The sequence below is a fragment of the Hirundo rustica genome, chromosome 6 (assembly GCF_015227805.2).
Source record: "Hirundo rustica isolate bHirRus1 chromosome 6, bHirRus1.pri.v3, whole genome shotgun sequence".
NCBI classification, from domain to species: Eukaryota; Metazoa; Chordata; class Aves; order Passeriformes; family Hirundinidae; genus Hirundo; species Hirundo rustica.
Window position 1 is genome coordinate 61,637,521 of NC_053455.1, and position 16,113 is coordinate 61,653,633.

At 42.7% G+C, this 16,113-nt stretch overlaps 1 protein-coding gene across 1 annotated transcript; it reads right to left on the minus strand.

Annotated features, from left to right (window-relative positions):
* Positions 1-209: 209 nt before the first annotated feature.
* CSRP3 (cysteine and glycine rich protein 3) lies at positions 210-13,801 on the minus strand. Its single transcript, XM_040067973.2, has 6 exons — positions 13,780-13,801; positions 7,966-8,096; positions 4,043-4,211; positions 2,554-2,689; positions 2,001-2,094; positions 210-883 (listed from the first exon to the last, which is right to left on the minus strand). Exons 2-6 carry the CDS (start codon positions 8,075-8,077, stop codon positions 804-806), a joined length of 591 nt encoding a protein of 196 aa, XP_039923907.1. The 5' UTR covers positions 8,078-8,096; positions 13,780-13,801; the 3' UTR covers positions 210-803.
* Positions 13,802-16,113: the final 2,312 nt, after the last annotated feature.

Here is a 16,113-nt window from a genome sequence, read left to right on the forward strand (position 1 = left end):
CAAAGTAGGTAACAATGAAAGCCAGCAGGGAAAGAGTTCAAAATCAGGAAATTAAAAAGTCAGATACCATCTGGGACTGACATGGTAAGTAATGTAGTGAAATGCAATTCTTGCCGTTAAGAAATGGGGGGTTTCATTCAACTTGGTGAAATCCATTTATCTGAAACACTGTAGACTGTATAAGCACAAGCAAATACAAATAAAATGTGAAGCAGTAAGTACTTTATTGTAACTTGAAACCAGACAAAACTTATAACACTGTATTCTGAAAAAACGTTGGGTTCTTTTAGAAATACCTCCCTCAGAGAGAGAGCATTTCAAATCCTTTTTAATTGTCACAGGGCAAATAACATCTACTTGTTATAACACAAATGCCAGCATGTTCAAAACTCAACTAGGAGACTCATAGAAGTACAGACAGGTTAACACCGTGAACAAAAGAAAATACAATCTAGCTTGGAAGCACCTGGACCCTTCACTCCAGAAGGGATCCCTGTGATAATGGGGCACTATGAGTCTAAAATTCCAGTCTAAAATGTGACAAGTGCTGGTTCAAGAAACAATGATGTTCCATGAGGCTCCTTGTCTTTATGTACTAAACACAAACACGAGTCTAGTTTTACCGCTGTACCTTTTTAATCTACTCTAAGAATTTCTTAAGATACAACTCAAGAATTTTTCCTGCAATGTGGAAAATCTTCATCAAATGCCCTAGGTTTTTATATGTGTTGCTTAATGTTTTACTTGACAGCTATCACTTGGTGGCATCAACAGCAGTTTGGGTCTGTTGCATCCATTTCTTCTCATTCACACTCTTTCTTTTCCACTTGAGTGAGGCCACCAAATCCAATTCCTTTGGGACCAAAATTTTTTGCATAGCAAACTGCAAAAGAAGGAGGGGAAGGTAAGTGGTACTCTGAAGGCTCTCCGAGGTAAATGTAAAGACATCAAAAGTAATTTTCATTTTTAAGGTACTATCAAATTGAAGTTGATAAAAAGGAAGGAAATCTGAAATAGTGTGTTTCCCATAAGTTTATCCAGGTCCTAATGGTGAAACTGGTATCACATATTTGAATTGCACAGAAATTGCATCTGGTGATCTCAAAAGAAGTCAAGAAACCATAGATTTTTTATTTTTTTTTAATAGATCTAAGTAATATTTTCATTAAAGCTACTTTCCTGTCTGAAAATGCTCTGTAAAACTTGGCCTGATGAGTAATACAGAGTAAGCCAGAGATTTTTAAGGAGGAGAACTGGAGCATAATCCAGAAACTATTGATGGGCATTTAAGTAATTCCATTTGAACCCTCTATTGGTTAATGTGTGCACAGTTGTTTATCACAATTCTGCTAAGTGGTAATGGGGAGCATATCTCTCCAAATATGCCAGTTTGATGCTCTTGTACTTGACAGACTGCACCCAAAGTCACAGAACTCTAGTATTCTTCTTTAGAGATCTCTATAAAGTTTACCTTTGGATATAAAAGCTTCACATATTTTTTTCCCCTTAAGCTATTTCTAGGAGTCAAATGAAGTCTGTGAACTTTGTGAATCTGGGAACACCTAGATGTGTCATTTACCATTTTTGCCTTATCTTCTGTGCTACCAATGCAGTGGAAATGTCTTTGAAATTTTAATGGCAAGAATTCTGACTTGGAGGACCAAAGATGTGTATCTTTGTGGGGTTTTTTTAATTATTATTATTTTATTGAGTGAGACTGCAGGTACAAGAGCCTGCCCAACAATTATGGCCAGTGCTCTAATAGATTTGTGAGGTTGTCACATTTGTAGAAAAACTATAGCTTTAAAATTTGAATGTTAAGAGTAGAAGCTGATGTTGCCACAGGTCTTTGCTTCCAGAATGTTGTTTAAAAAAGACAAACTGAAATTTCCAGGGGATTTTAAGCATACAGCAAGGTAAATCTCAAAGGCAATCCTAGGTCTAAAGAGGCTGACTTTCGATGGGCTCTGTAGCCCAGGTCAGCTCCCTGGAACTCTCACCTTTACAGTAGAGCTCTCCATCCTTGTCCGTGACGTTCGTGGATTCTAAACTCTTCCCACAAATAGCGCAGCGGAAGCAGGTCTTGTGCCAAGGCTGAGCAAAGGGAGACAATTCATTGCGTGGCACAGAAAGTGCACAGCCAGCAGGTAAACAAACAAACAAACAAACACTGCTTTGTGTGGTGGGGAAAGGTTAAAATTAATTTGTTGGTCTTGTGGCTTCCACTTCTAGTCATTCTGGGTTAGCTTTTTTTCAGTTACGTTGTCTGATGTATCTGCAATTGCCACTACAAATAAATGTTTATAAATATACCCAGAGACGGAGGAAGAGCTAGCTTACACAGGAATCTGTGCTTGGTCCTCAGACATCAGCAAGAAATGGAAAATGTTTTACAAAAAGTACAAGACTTTAAACCTGTTGCAGCAATTTGCAGATTCATCCTCATGTTTTCTTCATGAATGAGAATTTAAATGGTCAAGGACCCCTTAGCTGTAGTTTCTCACTATGATAAAACAGTGGGGTTTATCTCCTAGTGCTGAATTCACTACTTACTTTTCCTCCTCCCATGATCTTCTCTGCAGCATACACTGATTTGCCACAACGGGGACATTTATCCACATCCACCACCTTTTTGGCAAACTTTGAAGCATTAGTTGGTGTTGAAGGGCGAGCAGGCTTTGGTGACCCCCTGAAACAGAAATTTCGAAAGCTGCTTAAAAATGTTACCTTCTTTAGAAAAAGGATTTTGTGATTAGTAAGGCATTAAAAATACTAAATTGCTGGTCTCTGACATGCAAAAGGGGATAAAAAAAGAAGATCAAAGTATTCTATTGAATTCTGTGTTGTGTGATTAGGAAGCTGGTACTGTAAGCTCTGTTCTGGACTAAGTATGTGGAGCTGGCAGCAGCCACATGCAGAAAAGATTATATTTAATTAAATTTGAAGTAAAAACCCATTTTCTCTCATTGAGAGGCAAGAGGGGAAACACAAGGAAAAGACGTCTCTGGTCTTCATAGCTGGTTATCTGCTGGCATTCATCAAACTGGAAATAAAAATTCGGATTTTTCACACCATATTTTCATTAGGCAGTGAAACATTTGGACAGGGAATTGGGGTTCTCACCTGGCCTAGGGTCCAAAGGCATCAGAAAAGTAGCTTTTTTTTTTATTTCTGGACTTTGTGCTTTATATTTTTTTGTGCATAAAGCTTTTCACAGAATGATTTCTGAATTATCAGGTAGCTGGATTGCAACAGGTCATTATATCCACAGGATGCAACAGTTTTTGGTGCAGAGCTGTGCCCCTAATGGATTTGTATGGCACAAGGAGCTACAGTTAAATACATTGTTTAAGCTTTTATTTCCTGCACAGCATATTGGTTAATTGGTTTCTTTATAGTTAGGCCACCAGAAGGAAGAAGCATCGTTGATTTAGAAATGTGCAGCTTTGAGAATTGCAGGAAAATCCTATAAAAATGAACTGTCAGAGCTAATTATGTGCTCCTGGAAGATGGTATCCCATTAGAATTTCTTTGTTCAAACATGTTCTCAGTGTGTTTGTAAGTGTTATTCGAACCACAGGGAGGATTTAGAAATGTTATTTCCCCCATTGAGAGCAGAGCTAACAGTATGGGGTAGTGTGATTATTTCTCTAAGAGTAAAGCCTTAACTGTATTTTAGCCTCTAACACGGAGGGGAAAAAAAAAATACTGTCTTTTTCTGTGGTGAATGTGACTTTACCCCTGTGCTACAAATGGCAGATTACAACTGCAGCGAATGTTTACACGTGTGGTGGCATATAAAGGCTGCTTCTGCAGAATTGATTGCCTCCTGAAGGAGGGGATAATTTGCAAAGCAGGTTTAAAGAGACTGAGCATCATTAAAACCTGTAAATTGCTGTGTCCGTGCAAAGAAAGGGTGTAGGGAAATCTGCTCTGCTCCTTGCGCTGGGTGTTGTTATGGCAACAGAATAAAATACATAAAACACCCTGGTAAGGGACAAGTAGGACCAGAAGAAGGAGGTGTCAGTGGGATTTAACTCACTGCTGCAGATTCAAGCCCAGGTGGTCTCCGGTGTCGGTGCTGAGGCACCCGGCCCCTTGTCCAAAGCCAACACCTTTGGGGCCGTATTTCCTCCCGTAACAGGTTTTGCAGTAGATTTCAGATTCGTGAGCTGCTACTGTGGTGCTGTCCAGAGCCTTCCTGCAAGCCACTGAAAGCAGGGAGAGAGAGGCATGTGTCAGCATTGGCCTGTTCAAATTTGAATTTCTGAGGTTTAAAATAGTTGGAATTAGTATTTATTTCTGTTTAGCTTTAAAAATACGGGGAGAGGAACCAGTCAGTGTAAAACTTGTCGGTATAAAACTTGGCTGGGCTGTTGCTGAAGTAAGAGGGAGGTGTGTGTGTGTGCGCAGAAAACCTGTTCTTTTGCCACTTACGCTGTGATCCCAGGGAAATCTAGATCTGTGAAGCTTAAAATGGACTTGAGAGAACCACCCTGAACTCCCAAACCTTAAAAAGGGGGGAAAAGAAGGTTGTAGGGACATTGATGCCACTGTGCAAATGGACTTTTCAAAATGCTTGCTCTGGGTCTGTGGTGGCTTTCTCAGCCCAGCCCAGGCTGTTTTGTTGTGATGTGTTTCTGAAAGAGGCTTTAGCATCGACACTGCGTCTGGAGTCAGGCAGGACATGCTGGGGGTTTTTTATCATTATTTGTTTGCTGGAGCTGTGGCACTAAGGCAGAGCAAGTGTCGGCTCTGCCAGACTTGCTCCAGGATGACAGGAGCGTGGCTGCAGCCAGTCCCAAACAGAGCTTTTACAAATCATGTTTGGTACAGAGAATGACAACTTAGCTTAGCTCAGCTCACTAAGAAAGGTCTGGCAGAGTTTTGGACAGAAGGTGCTGTAGGAATGCCCAGATTTCATCAGGAAATACAAATTGTGTCCTCTACTGCACTAATAATGAATGGGAGGAAAAAAAAAAAAAAAAAAATAGCAGCTCCACTCCTCACTGCTTGGTGAGAAGTGTATGCCTGTGTTTGCTGCACCACTTTGGGAACTCAGTGTGAGACAGCCTGCATCCCACAGAGGGAGGAAGATCTTTCAATTCAGGGTCTCTCTTGGAAACCAGTGTGCTAAAAAATTTAGCATACTGGTTTCTAGTGTGCTAAAAAATTACTCCGTCAATGCTTCTTACAAATGGTTCACTGTTCGACAGTGGTTGATTAGAAGTGGGGGAAAAATAGGCAAAAAAACCTTTCTCTCCAGGTTCCTTAGAACAAATGCTTGCCCTGCAGAGGGCATTGCAGTCACGGGCTATTGCTAGCTTGGGAAAAAGAGTTGCTGAGTCAATGTATGCAACAGAAAGCTGTGAAAACACAGAAGTGTTGCAAGTGGCCAGAAGTGTGAGCTCTGGAGGAGCTGCCAGAGGGTTTGATGAGCCCCTCTCCCCCACGTTTACTTTAAATGTCCTCCTCTGAACCCAGTTTACCCACGGCAGGGAATTTATACTCTGGAACCTTTGCATCTTTAATTGCAGACTCCTAGACTGGTTTGGGTTGGAAAGGACTTTAAAGACCATGTGGTTCCAACCCCCAGAGCAGGTTGCTTTTAAGGGTCAGTACATAATGCTAGTTATACATCCCCAACTCTCTGGTTATCTTTGTGTCTTTCCTCCTCCCTGGAGGGGAGAAACAATTTGCAAAGACCTTTTTGCTTAACAGAAATAAAGCGGGGCACTTCTGTAAATGCGCGAACCCGATCTCCTCGTAGCGCAGTCTTGCTTTGAGATGGTGATTATGTTTGCTAAGGGAGTTAAGGGATGATGGAAACTCTAGCAGCAGATAAAGTGTTTCTATTTCTGGTACCTTAGGGACAGGGTATCAATTCACCGCGACAGATGGAGCAAAAGCCCTTGAAGTGCTATTGTTGAAATAACTTTGAGACCTGTCATCTGCCAAGAGATCCCGTTCTCCCGCCGGCGCTGAGGAGAGGCAGGGTGGTGGCGTGAGATCCTGCCGAATGTCCCTCACTGCTGCACTTTGGGTAAAAGCTGTCAGTGAAACAACGCTCTGCAGCTACACAGCAGGCTGCACGGGAAGGAGGGGGTGCTGGGAACAAGTCTCTCCCTGGCAATACTTGTAGGGAAAAGCTATGGAGCGGGGAGAGAGCATTTATGTATGGTTTAGCTGGTCTGATTCTTCTTTGTTAACAGGTTGCTTTGAATTGTTTATGATTCCGCTGAAATTGAGCTCTTGGGTCAAAAAACGCTGATGTGCTTTGTGTGCCTGGTCAAATCTAATGTGAAATAGAAGAGATGTTTGGAATAGTTTTATACAGAAGTACACAAAAGTGAAGCTAAACTAACTTTCTATGCCAGAGTTTAGGTTGGGGAGGATTGGTTTCCTTCTGTTGAGAAATGAAATCCTATAAATGGTTCACAGAAAAGCCCGTGGATGTGATACATGATCCTGAGGCACCCAGAGCTGCTGGATAGTGTATGTGAATCACGGGGGAAAGTAAAGCCAATTAACATACCTTTCATAGGCCAGCTGGGCCATTTAGATTCATCTTTAGGTTTTGACCTCAAACATCTTTCTGATGGGAATACTATTTTTGGTATCTTACCTATTAATAATTTAATTCAGATTTAAAACAAGGGGAAAATAAAGGAAAATATTTAAAAAAAGAAAAATTCACCACCAACCAATCAAAAAAAGCCCCACAACAAACCAAATATTTGATAGAGCTAACGGATGTAAGTTGTTTATCATGAACCACTAAAAGAAAATAATTCAGTTGTACTAAGAACAGAGCTTACACTTGGGAAATATTCATAACCATGCTCTATCAGGACAGCTCTTTATTTTTATTTACTGTTAGCTGTTATAGGCAGGACATGGAAGCATTAAGAAGGTTTTAGCTGAGACTGAGATTTTTCTTTTACCATTCTATAAGAATTGGCTGAAGGTTAACTGAAAACATTTTGAGGGAATCCTTTCTTACTTGGCCTTTTAGGCATCACTAAAAGCATCATTTGGGCTTTTAGGCATCACTTTTAGGGCAGCTGGAGAAAGGCAAGGACAGCTCAGGTGTGTCCTTTGGACTCGTTCTGCAAAGTTCTGCACTTTATCAGCTTAGCACGTACAGTTTAGTCTCATGCCTCCAGCTAAGAAATCTCTATCCCTCTGGGAAATGAGGGAAGAAGTTGGATTAGATGGCTCCTAAACTCACTCTGGAAGTCATACTGCAAAGGTACTAATGCCAAGTATTGTCTGCAAAATTAAACTCTTCTGCTATCTTTAGTTCTCAGCAAATTGTTTGCTCTCTCCCTCTCCACAAAGGGCAAACAGAGCTGAATACCTTCTCTCTGTTTTTTTTTTTTTTTCTTTAATTTGTTTTTTCAATTTCTGCCTCTTCTGCAGAGAAAGCAAAATTCCTGGAAGCCAAAGATCATGGAGGGGTACAGAGGGAAAGAGTAAGTGAAATGGACTCCATTAAATATGGGAAGGAAGAGACTGAGGTATGTGCAGAGTGTTGCCGGGAGGTTTTGATGACACCAGGGTCTTTCAGCTTTTCGGTGTGAAACAAATTAATGTCAGGATTCACTGCGAAAGTAATCATCTCCTAAAAGTAATCATCCTTCTGTCTAATGAGTGCTGTTTGTTTAGTTCTGCTGGACTTTTTAACCTGAATCAAACCTGTGATGTGCCACATTGTGGGACAGAAGGAAGGGTTTCCTGGAGACGGAATTAGATACTGTGATTCTGCAGCACCTTAGTGTCTCTGACAAAATCCATCCCATGTCTGGACAAAGAAAAGCCAGGAGCCCAAGAGGCAGATTGCTCCAGGTAAAAGGCAGCAAAACTGCTTGCCAAGTAATACAGAAATAAATATTCTGGCTTTAATGGAAGAGTTATGCAGAGCTCTGGGGGTGCTGTGATGTTAAACCACTCAGCCCAGCTTACTGCAGAGGAAGCACGACTTGTGGAAACTCCTTCCATTGCACTGGATTTCCTCAGCGTGGTACACTGTCTTCTCACAGGCCCCGCACTTGGCTCCTCCTCCCCAGTTCGGCATCTTTATCTGCAGGGTCGACCTAGGAAATCAAATTGCGTGAATAAACACAGCAGCAAATGTGAATTCTTTTAAATGGAACAGCTTGATTTAAAAATAATAATAGTCTAATAATAATAATAATAATATTTTTTCCTCCCTCTCCAGTCAACTGCTACGGCATACTTGCAATATACTTCATACCTGTGTGGTAGAGAAGTGAGGGTGCTCTGGGGACAGGGACAGTCTCAATCCCTGTGATTCTCTCTTGTAAAAAAGGATATTCCTTTGCTTGGTTTGTTGTGATGGTAAACATGTGAAATGATTGCGAGGTGTTTCAGTGAAAAGGTGCTAGGACTGCTCAACCCTCCTCTGGAAAAGAGCATCTAGGATTTGTTTTCCATCAAATAGTAATTTTCTTTCAGCACTGCCCTTTCCTGTACCCCAGCACAGCCTTTTCTGAGTTCCTCATGAAACAGCCACCAGATCACTGTGCTGCACAGACATTGTAAAGTAATAGTGGATATGTTCCCGAGGTGCTTGAAGTGTGGGGATTTTTTCTTTGTCAATTGCATTTAAAATCCAAACACCAGAGAACAAAAAGCGCCGTGGTTACTGTTCGGGCTCTTGCTATTCCAGCTAGCCCTGAAGTGCCTTGCCCAAGGTCACACAGGAGGGCAGGAGCCCAGCTCGGGTCTCCTGATGTCAGGCTCGGTGCCCTTCGCTGTGACTGTGCTGTCACACACCTGGAACCACCCCAGCCCTCAGCCTGCCCTTCTGTTTTCTTGTTTGAGTCATGGTTTCTGGAAAGGTTGGGACGTCATCTTGTCATCTGCACACCGTATTATCAGCTTGTCCGGGCCCCTGGCACGGCTCTTCCTCCTCCTTCTTGGAAAACCAGTCACCTTCTTATTATAGTTACTTTGAAGCCTGCCTGTGCTATTTGTGCTTGATGAAATTCACAAAAAGGTGCTTTTAACTAAGAGGAGGGGTTTAAAGGCTGGATCAAGCCTGCTACCTGAGAATTTTCTTTTGAGGTCAGGTGATAGAGAGAGGGGAATTTCTCATGGCAGTGATGTAACAGAGCTGGTCTTTTCAGTTAGATGCATTTTAGACCAACGTTTTACTCTATATTTACATTGGACTAATGTCCTGTGCTTATCATCATCTCAGTGTCTGCTGCACTTTAATCTTCTGAATTTCAGGATGAGATGAGCAATATCTACATGCCATTGAGGGGATTTTTTTCCCCTCAATGGGGGAACAGCTAAGACCAAAAATCCTGCAGTGGTGTAAAAGAGTAGTCTGTCCAGCAGAAGGAAGGTGCACACACTGAAGCAGCAGCACCGGAGACAGGGCAGAGGGGGCAGGTTTTGCAGTCTATGTTTGATAACAGTGCAGATATCAGCATATCCTAACACCTTTGCCTTACCACAGCCGTTCTCAGCATTCCCTTAACCCTGTACAGTTAAACAGTCGCTGTAGTGACTGCTACCTTCGCTGGACAGCATAGCTGTCATCCTCATGCAAGAGCCAGCCTCTCCTCCTCTTTGTGAGGCTGATTTTTGCTTAGCTGAGCACCCTCCCCAGCTCCGTCAGCCCAGCTCTCTGCTGTTATACAGCAGCAGCATCCTAAATCTCTTCCAGACTCTCCCAGCTCTCCTGGGAGGCTGCTCAGGAGCAGAACGGCTCTGGCAGTTCCAAAACAGTAACAGGTGCAGGAAGGAAATGAAAACTCAGCTTTCTTCAAACTCTGTTTATCTGTAATGTAACAACTGAGAAGCAAAAAAGCAAACTGATGTAGCTGAAATAAGAAGCAAAATAACTGTGCACAGATGAACAGATGATGAATTTGGTCTCTCTCACTCAGTGAAGCCTTTACTGAATAGCACTGTTAAATTGGTTTTTCAATTTCTTTTAAATGTGAGATAAAGGAACAGAAAGGAATCTTTCATGTAGGTAAAATCTTATTCTCACTCTGCCATTCTATATTTTTTCCTATTTTTAAAGTACTTTTGTTACCGGTGCCATTTTTTCTTTCTCTTATGAAAACAGTTCAAGCGATGCTTCGAGCATTTTAAAAGAAGGAAGAACAGCTGCAGATAAAAATCAGTTTTGTGGTGCTTCCTTGAAAATCAAAATGAGATTTTTGTGTCTGCAGTGTTCCCTTTCAAATCAGGTTTCCAGTGGAATCCCTTCCCAGCTGAGGCAGCACCGACAGCTGCCTGGGAGGAGAGTGGTTTGCTCCTCTGATCTCTGCAGAGCTGCTTCTTCTCTGCTAGCTCTCAAAGGCACACCAAGCCTCCGAGTCTGTGGCAGCAAGGATAGCTGCTGGAAAGTCACTCCAATTACATCATCAGCTGAAGGGGAAAAAAATAATCTCTGAAAGAGTCTGATAAAGTGTGATAGTGAACCTTGTGCTGTCGAGGGCTGTGGTTAAAGCTCTTAGAAGGACCATTGCTCCTGAGGCTAATTTTAGTAACGTGACTGGGCATGCATACACATTTTCCATGTTTTTTGGGGCATCACCTGATGGGAAGGTGTAGGGGAAAGAAGAAAGGCACAGCAGAAATATTCCCACGGGGATACTGGTGTAAGAAGAGCAGTGCATGCCATGATGTCTGTGCTGGCTGGAGGGACAGCTGGGTGAGGAACCAGGGCACATCCGTGCTCCTGCTCTCCAGGCTTTGCTCATCACTCTGGAGATGAGTGGCCATCCCTGGGGATGCTGCCTGTGCAGCAGGGCGATTGTGAGAAAGTAACCTCCACAGGGGGTGTGGCACTCATAGTTTCGTGCTCATCTAAATTGTAATGCTGGATAAAGCTCCAGCCTTTCAGTGTGCAGACAGAGGTATCCCGTTTGTCATCAGAAAAAAAAATAGACCCAAAGTCTCCACTTCCCAGAATTTCATTGGGTGTCAATGTCTAAATCCCTGTGAAATTCCCTGAACTTGGTTGTCTTAATCTGTTTAACTTTTCACGTCTGCTCATCGCTTGTTATCTCCTGGTGATGTGGTGGGAAGTGGAGCAGACTCATCCTAAAGGTAAGAAACGTGTGGCACAGAAATTTCTGAGCGCTGATGTTGTGGCGTGTGGGCACTCAGGGTTAAGCTGTTAAGCTGAAGGAGTGTTCTTGGGCTTGCTCAGTTGCTGCCCAGCAGCCTGTGGCATTCTTCAGAATGCAGCTTCTATATGGAGCAGGATTTATACACGAGATGTGCAGCCAAGGATTCATGCCTCCCATTATTTAGAGCTTATATCACAAGGAAGCCTTTGAAGTGTTGGTGTGCTCTGCACAGGCATGAAAACACTGTGAGCCCTCTTCTTTTGGGCTGTTAGTCATCCTGTCCAAATCTGGGTGTCACATCACTGCCACGGGGTGTCTCTCCCTAATCAAAGTGCTATTGGTAAGGGTATAACCCAAAAATGTATCTTGATCCATTGATGTAAATGGGTGGTGGATGCAGTATGGGCCTGATGAAATGTGGAGGAGTAAAAGGCAGTGCTAATGTCTGGCTGTGCTGCAGGTGAAAAACATAAATAATTTATTAATTGGAATTATTTCTGGTGCTTCCTTGTTAAACACAAGGGTTTCTCTTCTGTGTGTTCATGCATGTGGCAGAGCTCAGGTCTTATCTGAAGGGACTGCAGAGCTGTGTATTGTGTGCCTGGCAGGGTTATCTCTGTGCCACACGTGCTGCAGGAGGGCTGGGAAGGGGAGAAACAGAACGGGGAATGTTGGTCTTTGTGACCACTGCTAGCAGAAATGCTGAGTGGGGAGTGGTGGGCAGGGTGTGCCTTGTGCCTCTCTACATTTTAGTCCCAGCTTAGCTGCTTGGTCTAGACTCAGAGGATTAGAGTACTTGATTCCTTACCTAGCGATCAAGCAATAATAATATAAAACTCACACATGGCTGTCTGCATTGAAAGGCAAAGCATCAAGGCCATATTTGAAATTCTTTTCCCAGCTGAAGTCTGTGGGAGATGCCAGTGCAGCCAGAACTTCTCTCTGGTATCTAATCACAGCTCTGCTGTGACCTGTCCTGTGACCACCATGACTCACTTGACTGTCCTTAGTGGTACTCTCCCCAGCAGCACTGAGGGGGTAATTAGATATGTCATCCTTTATAGAAGAGCAATAAAATCCTGCTGTGGTTTTTCCCTGCAACTGGCATTCACGGTGAGGTTTTATTTTGATGTGTCTGCATTTGAGATGCCGCTGCATCTCAAACAGCCTGGAGGTGTTTCTGTCAAAATCCACCCCCTTGTGAAATGTCCTCTCCCTCAGCAGGAAAGATTCATGACAGAAGGAACGTTTGTGTTTGAAGACTGAGCTCATTTGATGGAGATGGGCTCTTGTTATGTGTTTAGAATCGTATTTCTGATATTCCAATGCATTCAGCAGACTGTGGCTACAGGTAAATTTTATTACGTAGTGTCATACATTGAGCTTCCACCATGATCTCAAAATAACCAGCATTTTCCCCTTACTTCTGCAGTAAAGCAACACAGAGAGCTTAAGGGATGGGAATTCGTTATAACACTGGAAGGTAAGCACTGATTTTTCATTGACACTGGCCACGCTAAGCCACACGTGGCACTTTGAAACAAAAGATTTTAACTGCTTTGACGTGAAGCACATGATGTGCATTGCTGAGAGCTGATAATGTCCCATTCCCTTGCTTTCATCTTTGTTCTTCCACTTTTTCTATTATTTTCTAGCCTAGTGATGCCACGTTTCCTTTGAAACTTCCTTGATGCACACTTTTGCGGAAATTTAAGATTGCGTCTCCCAAAAATACAGTATCCTGAGACTAGGACAAGGTACTTCATTCTGACTTAGAAACCAACCACACCCCACATTGCCATGCTTGTACATTCACACTCCTAGTTCAGCCTGATCCGTGTGGCTGTGGAAAGCTGCATCCTGCTGTACAAATGACCTGTTCCTTCTTCCAGGCCTAATCCTGGGCTATCAGCTTTCACTATTCCTTCCACAAGATCCTTCTCTAATTCCTTATCCCTGCACTAAGTCTTTTAAGTGCCAGGCAAAACTACTACAGACTTTGAAGTAGCACTATGATGACTGAGATAAGACACAGAATTATTTTATCTACATGCACGGCTGTATTCTCTGAAACAATTTTACCTTTAGGCGGAAAATCTTCCGTAGTAAAAACACCTATGTATTTATTAACTTGAATTACTGTTTTGATTTTTTTTTCTGAAGACTCGACCAATCACGCTCTTTTGGAATGCTTGAATGATGGATTTGGCAATAATTCTTTCATCCTGCATTCTCACCAAGCCATTTTGTGTCAAGTCTGCATAGAAGTTTTCTTATTTGATTTGAAACCAATTGGTCACCAACATTAAATATTTTGAAGATTTGGGGTTTTTTTACCTCTAGGATACTATTACGAAAGCACACAGATTGGTGTGCTGTGTTCCACTGTTCGCAGAAAAATAATTCTGTGGCTTTGTAACAAAATTTTTAAACATTCTGAAACTTCTGCTATCCAGTCTGCTGCTTGCCTGGCTGAGCCAGAAGAATCTTTCTTTCTACTGGCTGCTCAAAACCTAAAGCACCGCTCTGTAGGACTCATATTTCTGTACTACACCTACATGGTTTTCTTTGTCAGGTAACAAATTGCTTCTGTCATCTTTCAGGAGTAAAAAAAAAATACCCAAACCCTTTTTGGCAAAACGCGTGCGACTCTGCTTACCGGAGTCTCTTGAAGTTTCTCCCTCTTTCCTTGGCTCTCAAAGGGTTTGGACAGGAGGGGTTCCTGCTCTCTTTAAATACAGTGACCACCTCTGTCAGCCCTATAAGCTGGGAGGGGAGGGGAGCGAGAGTTTCAGGGATCTGAGCAATGCCATCGCTATCACCGAGCTGAAAATAACCTCTGACAAAAGCCTGGCATTTCGGTTCCCTCGTGTCCCCTTGTGAGTAGGTGGACAACAATGCAGCCCCTCGGATTACACCTAAAGGACATTCCTGGCTGCAGCCTAAGGGATCAGAAATAAAGATTAACGTTTTGTAGTTGCTCTGCTGCATTGCTTAGATGTGAATCAGAGAACGACGGTCCCTGGAAGGACGATCTAGTTATTAATGGTCGCCCTGCCAAAAGTGATTTGCCAGAATAATTGTTCAAAATAATAATCAATTAAAACTTGTTCGTAGCACCCCCAGGAAAGCACCGGTTTTAAACATTTAATTCTGCAGCTCATGGTTTGAGAGACACAATTGGTTTGTCTTCCAGGATACAGAGAATTATGCTTTTAACTCAAATCTTTCCTGTTTTTACTGTTTCTAGGCATTAAGGTGGGGAGCTAATATGTATAATATTTAGCCTGTGTAATTATTGCAATTATTTTTGCCATGCCTGACTGTGCCCCTTGGAAATGGATGAGGCTGCAGATGTGTTAGAGATGTGGGCAGTAAAGTACAAAGCACTTTTTTACAGGGCTTTATTCTAAGGGTTTTAAAGGTTTAGGAGCCAATTCTGGTTTTCTGAAAAGATACCTGAATTTAGCAACTTTGTTCAGGATCATGGACTTTGCTGTGTATGAAAGGGCCCATCCCAGGGGTTAAACACCAGCACTCTGAAGCTGAAAGTCTCAACTCAGGGACTTTCACGGAAGCATAAGAAAATTAGATGCCAAATCCACATCAGACTTTAGGATTTAGGGGTCTGTTAGCTGAGGCTGCAAAGAAAACTCTTAGGAACCTATAAATCATAGAAAGGTTTTGTCCCAAAATGTCAGTATTTTCCCGTTGGTTTGGGCAGAGGATTTAAGGGCAAAATGCAGGCAAAGAGCTTTTAGTTTCCTGTGCTGCTGTGTGCCCCTGTAAGGATTGTTGAAAGGCTCTTCACAGCTCCAAGAGCTGGATTTATACAGGTTAGTTGGGATTACCCATAATTCCAGGCCAACTGTGGTTAGCAGGACCTGGGACTGGGGGATAAGACTCAAGATGTGCAACTGGAGTTGCACATGCACCAACTGCAGTGAGAATGTAGAGTTTTCTATAAATCAATGGAAAGGATGAAAAAACCCTGCCCCAAGAGCTGGAACTTTGCAGCAACTCAGAAGCAAAGCCAGCCTGGGGATCAGAGACTTCCCCAGAGCACATCAGGGCACGTTCCAGGGAGGTGAGGCAGGTGGGAAGGGCAGGGAGCTGGGCTGTCAGAGACAGATTCAGGTCTGCTGGGACATGAGACCCTTGGAGATGAGAAAGGAGCAGCTTTCCAGCCCACAAAATCAGCACTCAGGAGGAAAAGTGCTCGTGAAAAAGCGGCTGCGGTGTGTCAGGAGCCAAGGGACACTGGACAGCAGGTAAGAATACATGCTCAGCCTTCCTAAACCTGCTCAGCTTTCTCAGCACCGTGTGTGAGACCATTTCACCAAGCCTCATTCCTGTAGTTTCTTAGTCTGTCAGCTGTGGTGCTCAAAAATGAAAGGAGTGTGTAGTTTGTTTCCACTGAGTAATGCAAGTCTCTAAAACCTTTGGCTTTATATTCCACAATGAAATTGATAGCACGTTTAAGGAAGATCAGTTATTTCTTTGGAAAAGAAAAATCTTCTCAGTGCTCTAGTGAGAATTCCTCCCTCTTCCACCTTTTATTCTTCCTTCCCCTCATTAAGGAATATTTCCATAGTGGTCCTATTCTGTGTTTGACCTTGGCACTATTGAAGAGCAGATGACTTTGTTTTACTGTGGTAGCTGTTTTAATTATATTTTTTGGTATTTGCTACTGTTTCTCCTGTCCCCAGTTGGTCTGCCAGGCACATTTCACCTTGGGAAGGCAGACACACCGTGCTTTTATTTAATTTGTTAGCTATTTCTTGTTATCTGAGTGTGAACTGTGTGAGGAGTATTCATCTTCCTTCCTTCAGTGTATATGAGACACTGCTGCCCATATTTACATTGAGTGGTTTGATTGAACCTGTTTGAAATTTCTGTGACATTTGGACACACGTTCCTGAATGCTCCAGGGTCATATCTTACTTCCAAACTGTTTTGTTCTGACTTGTATTTAGGAGTTGTGATATCTACT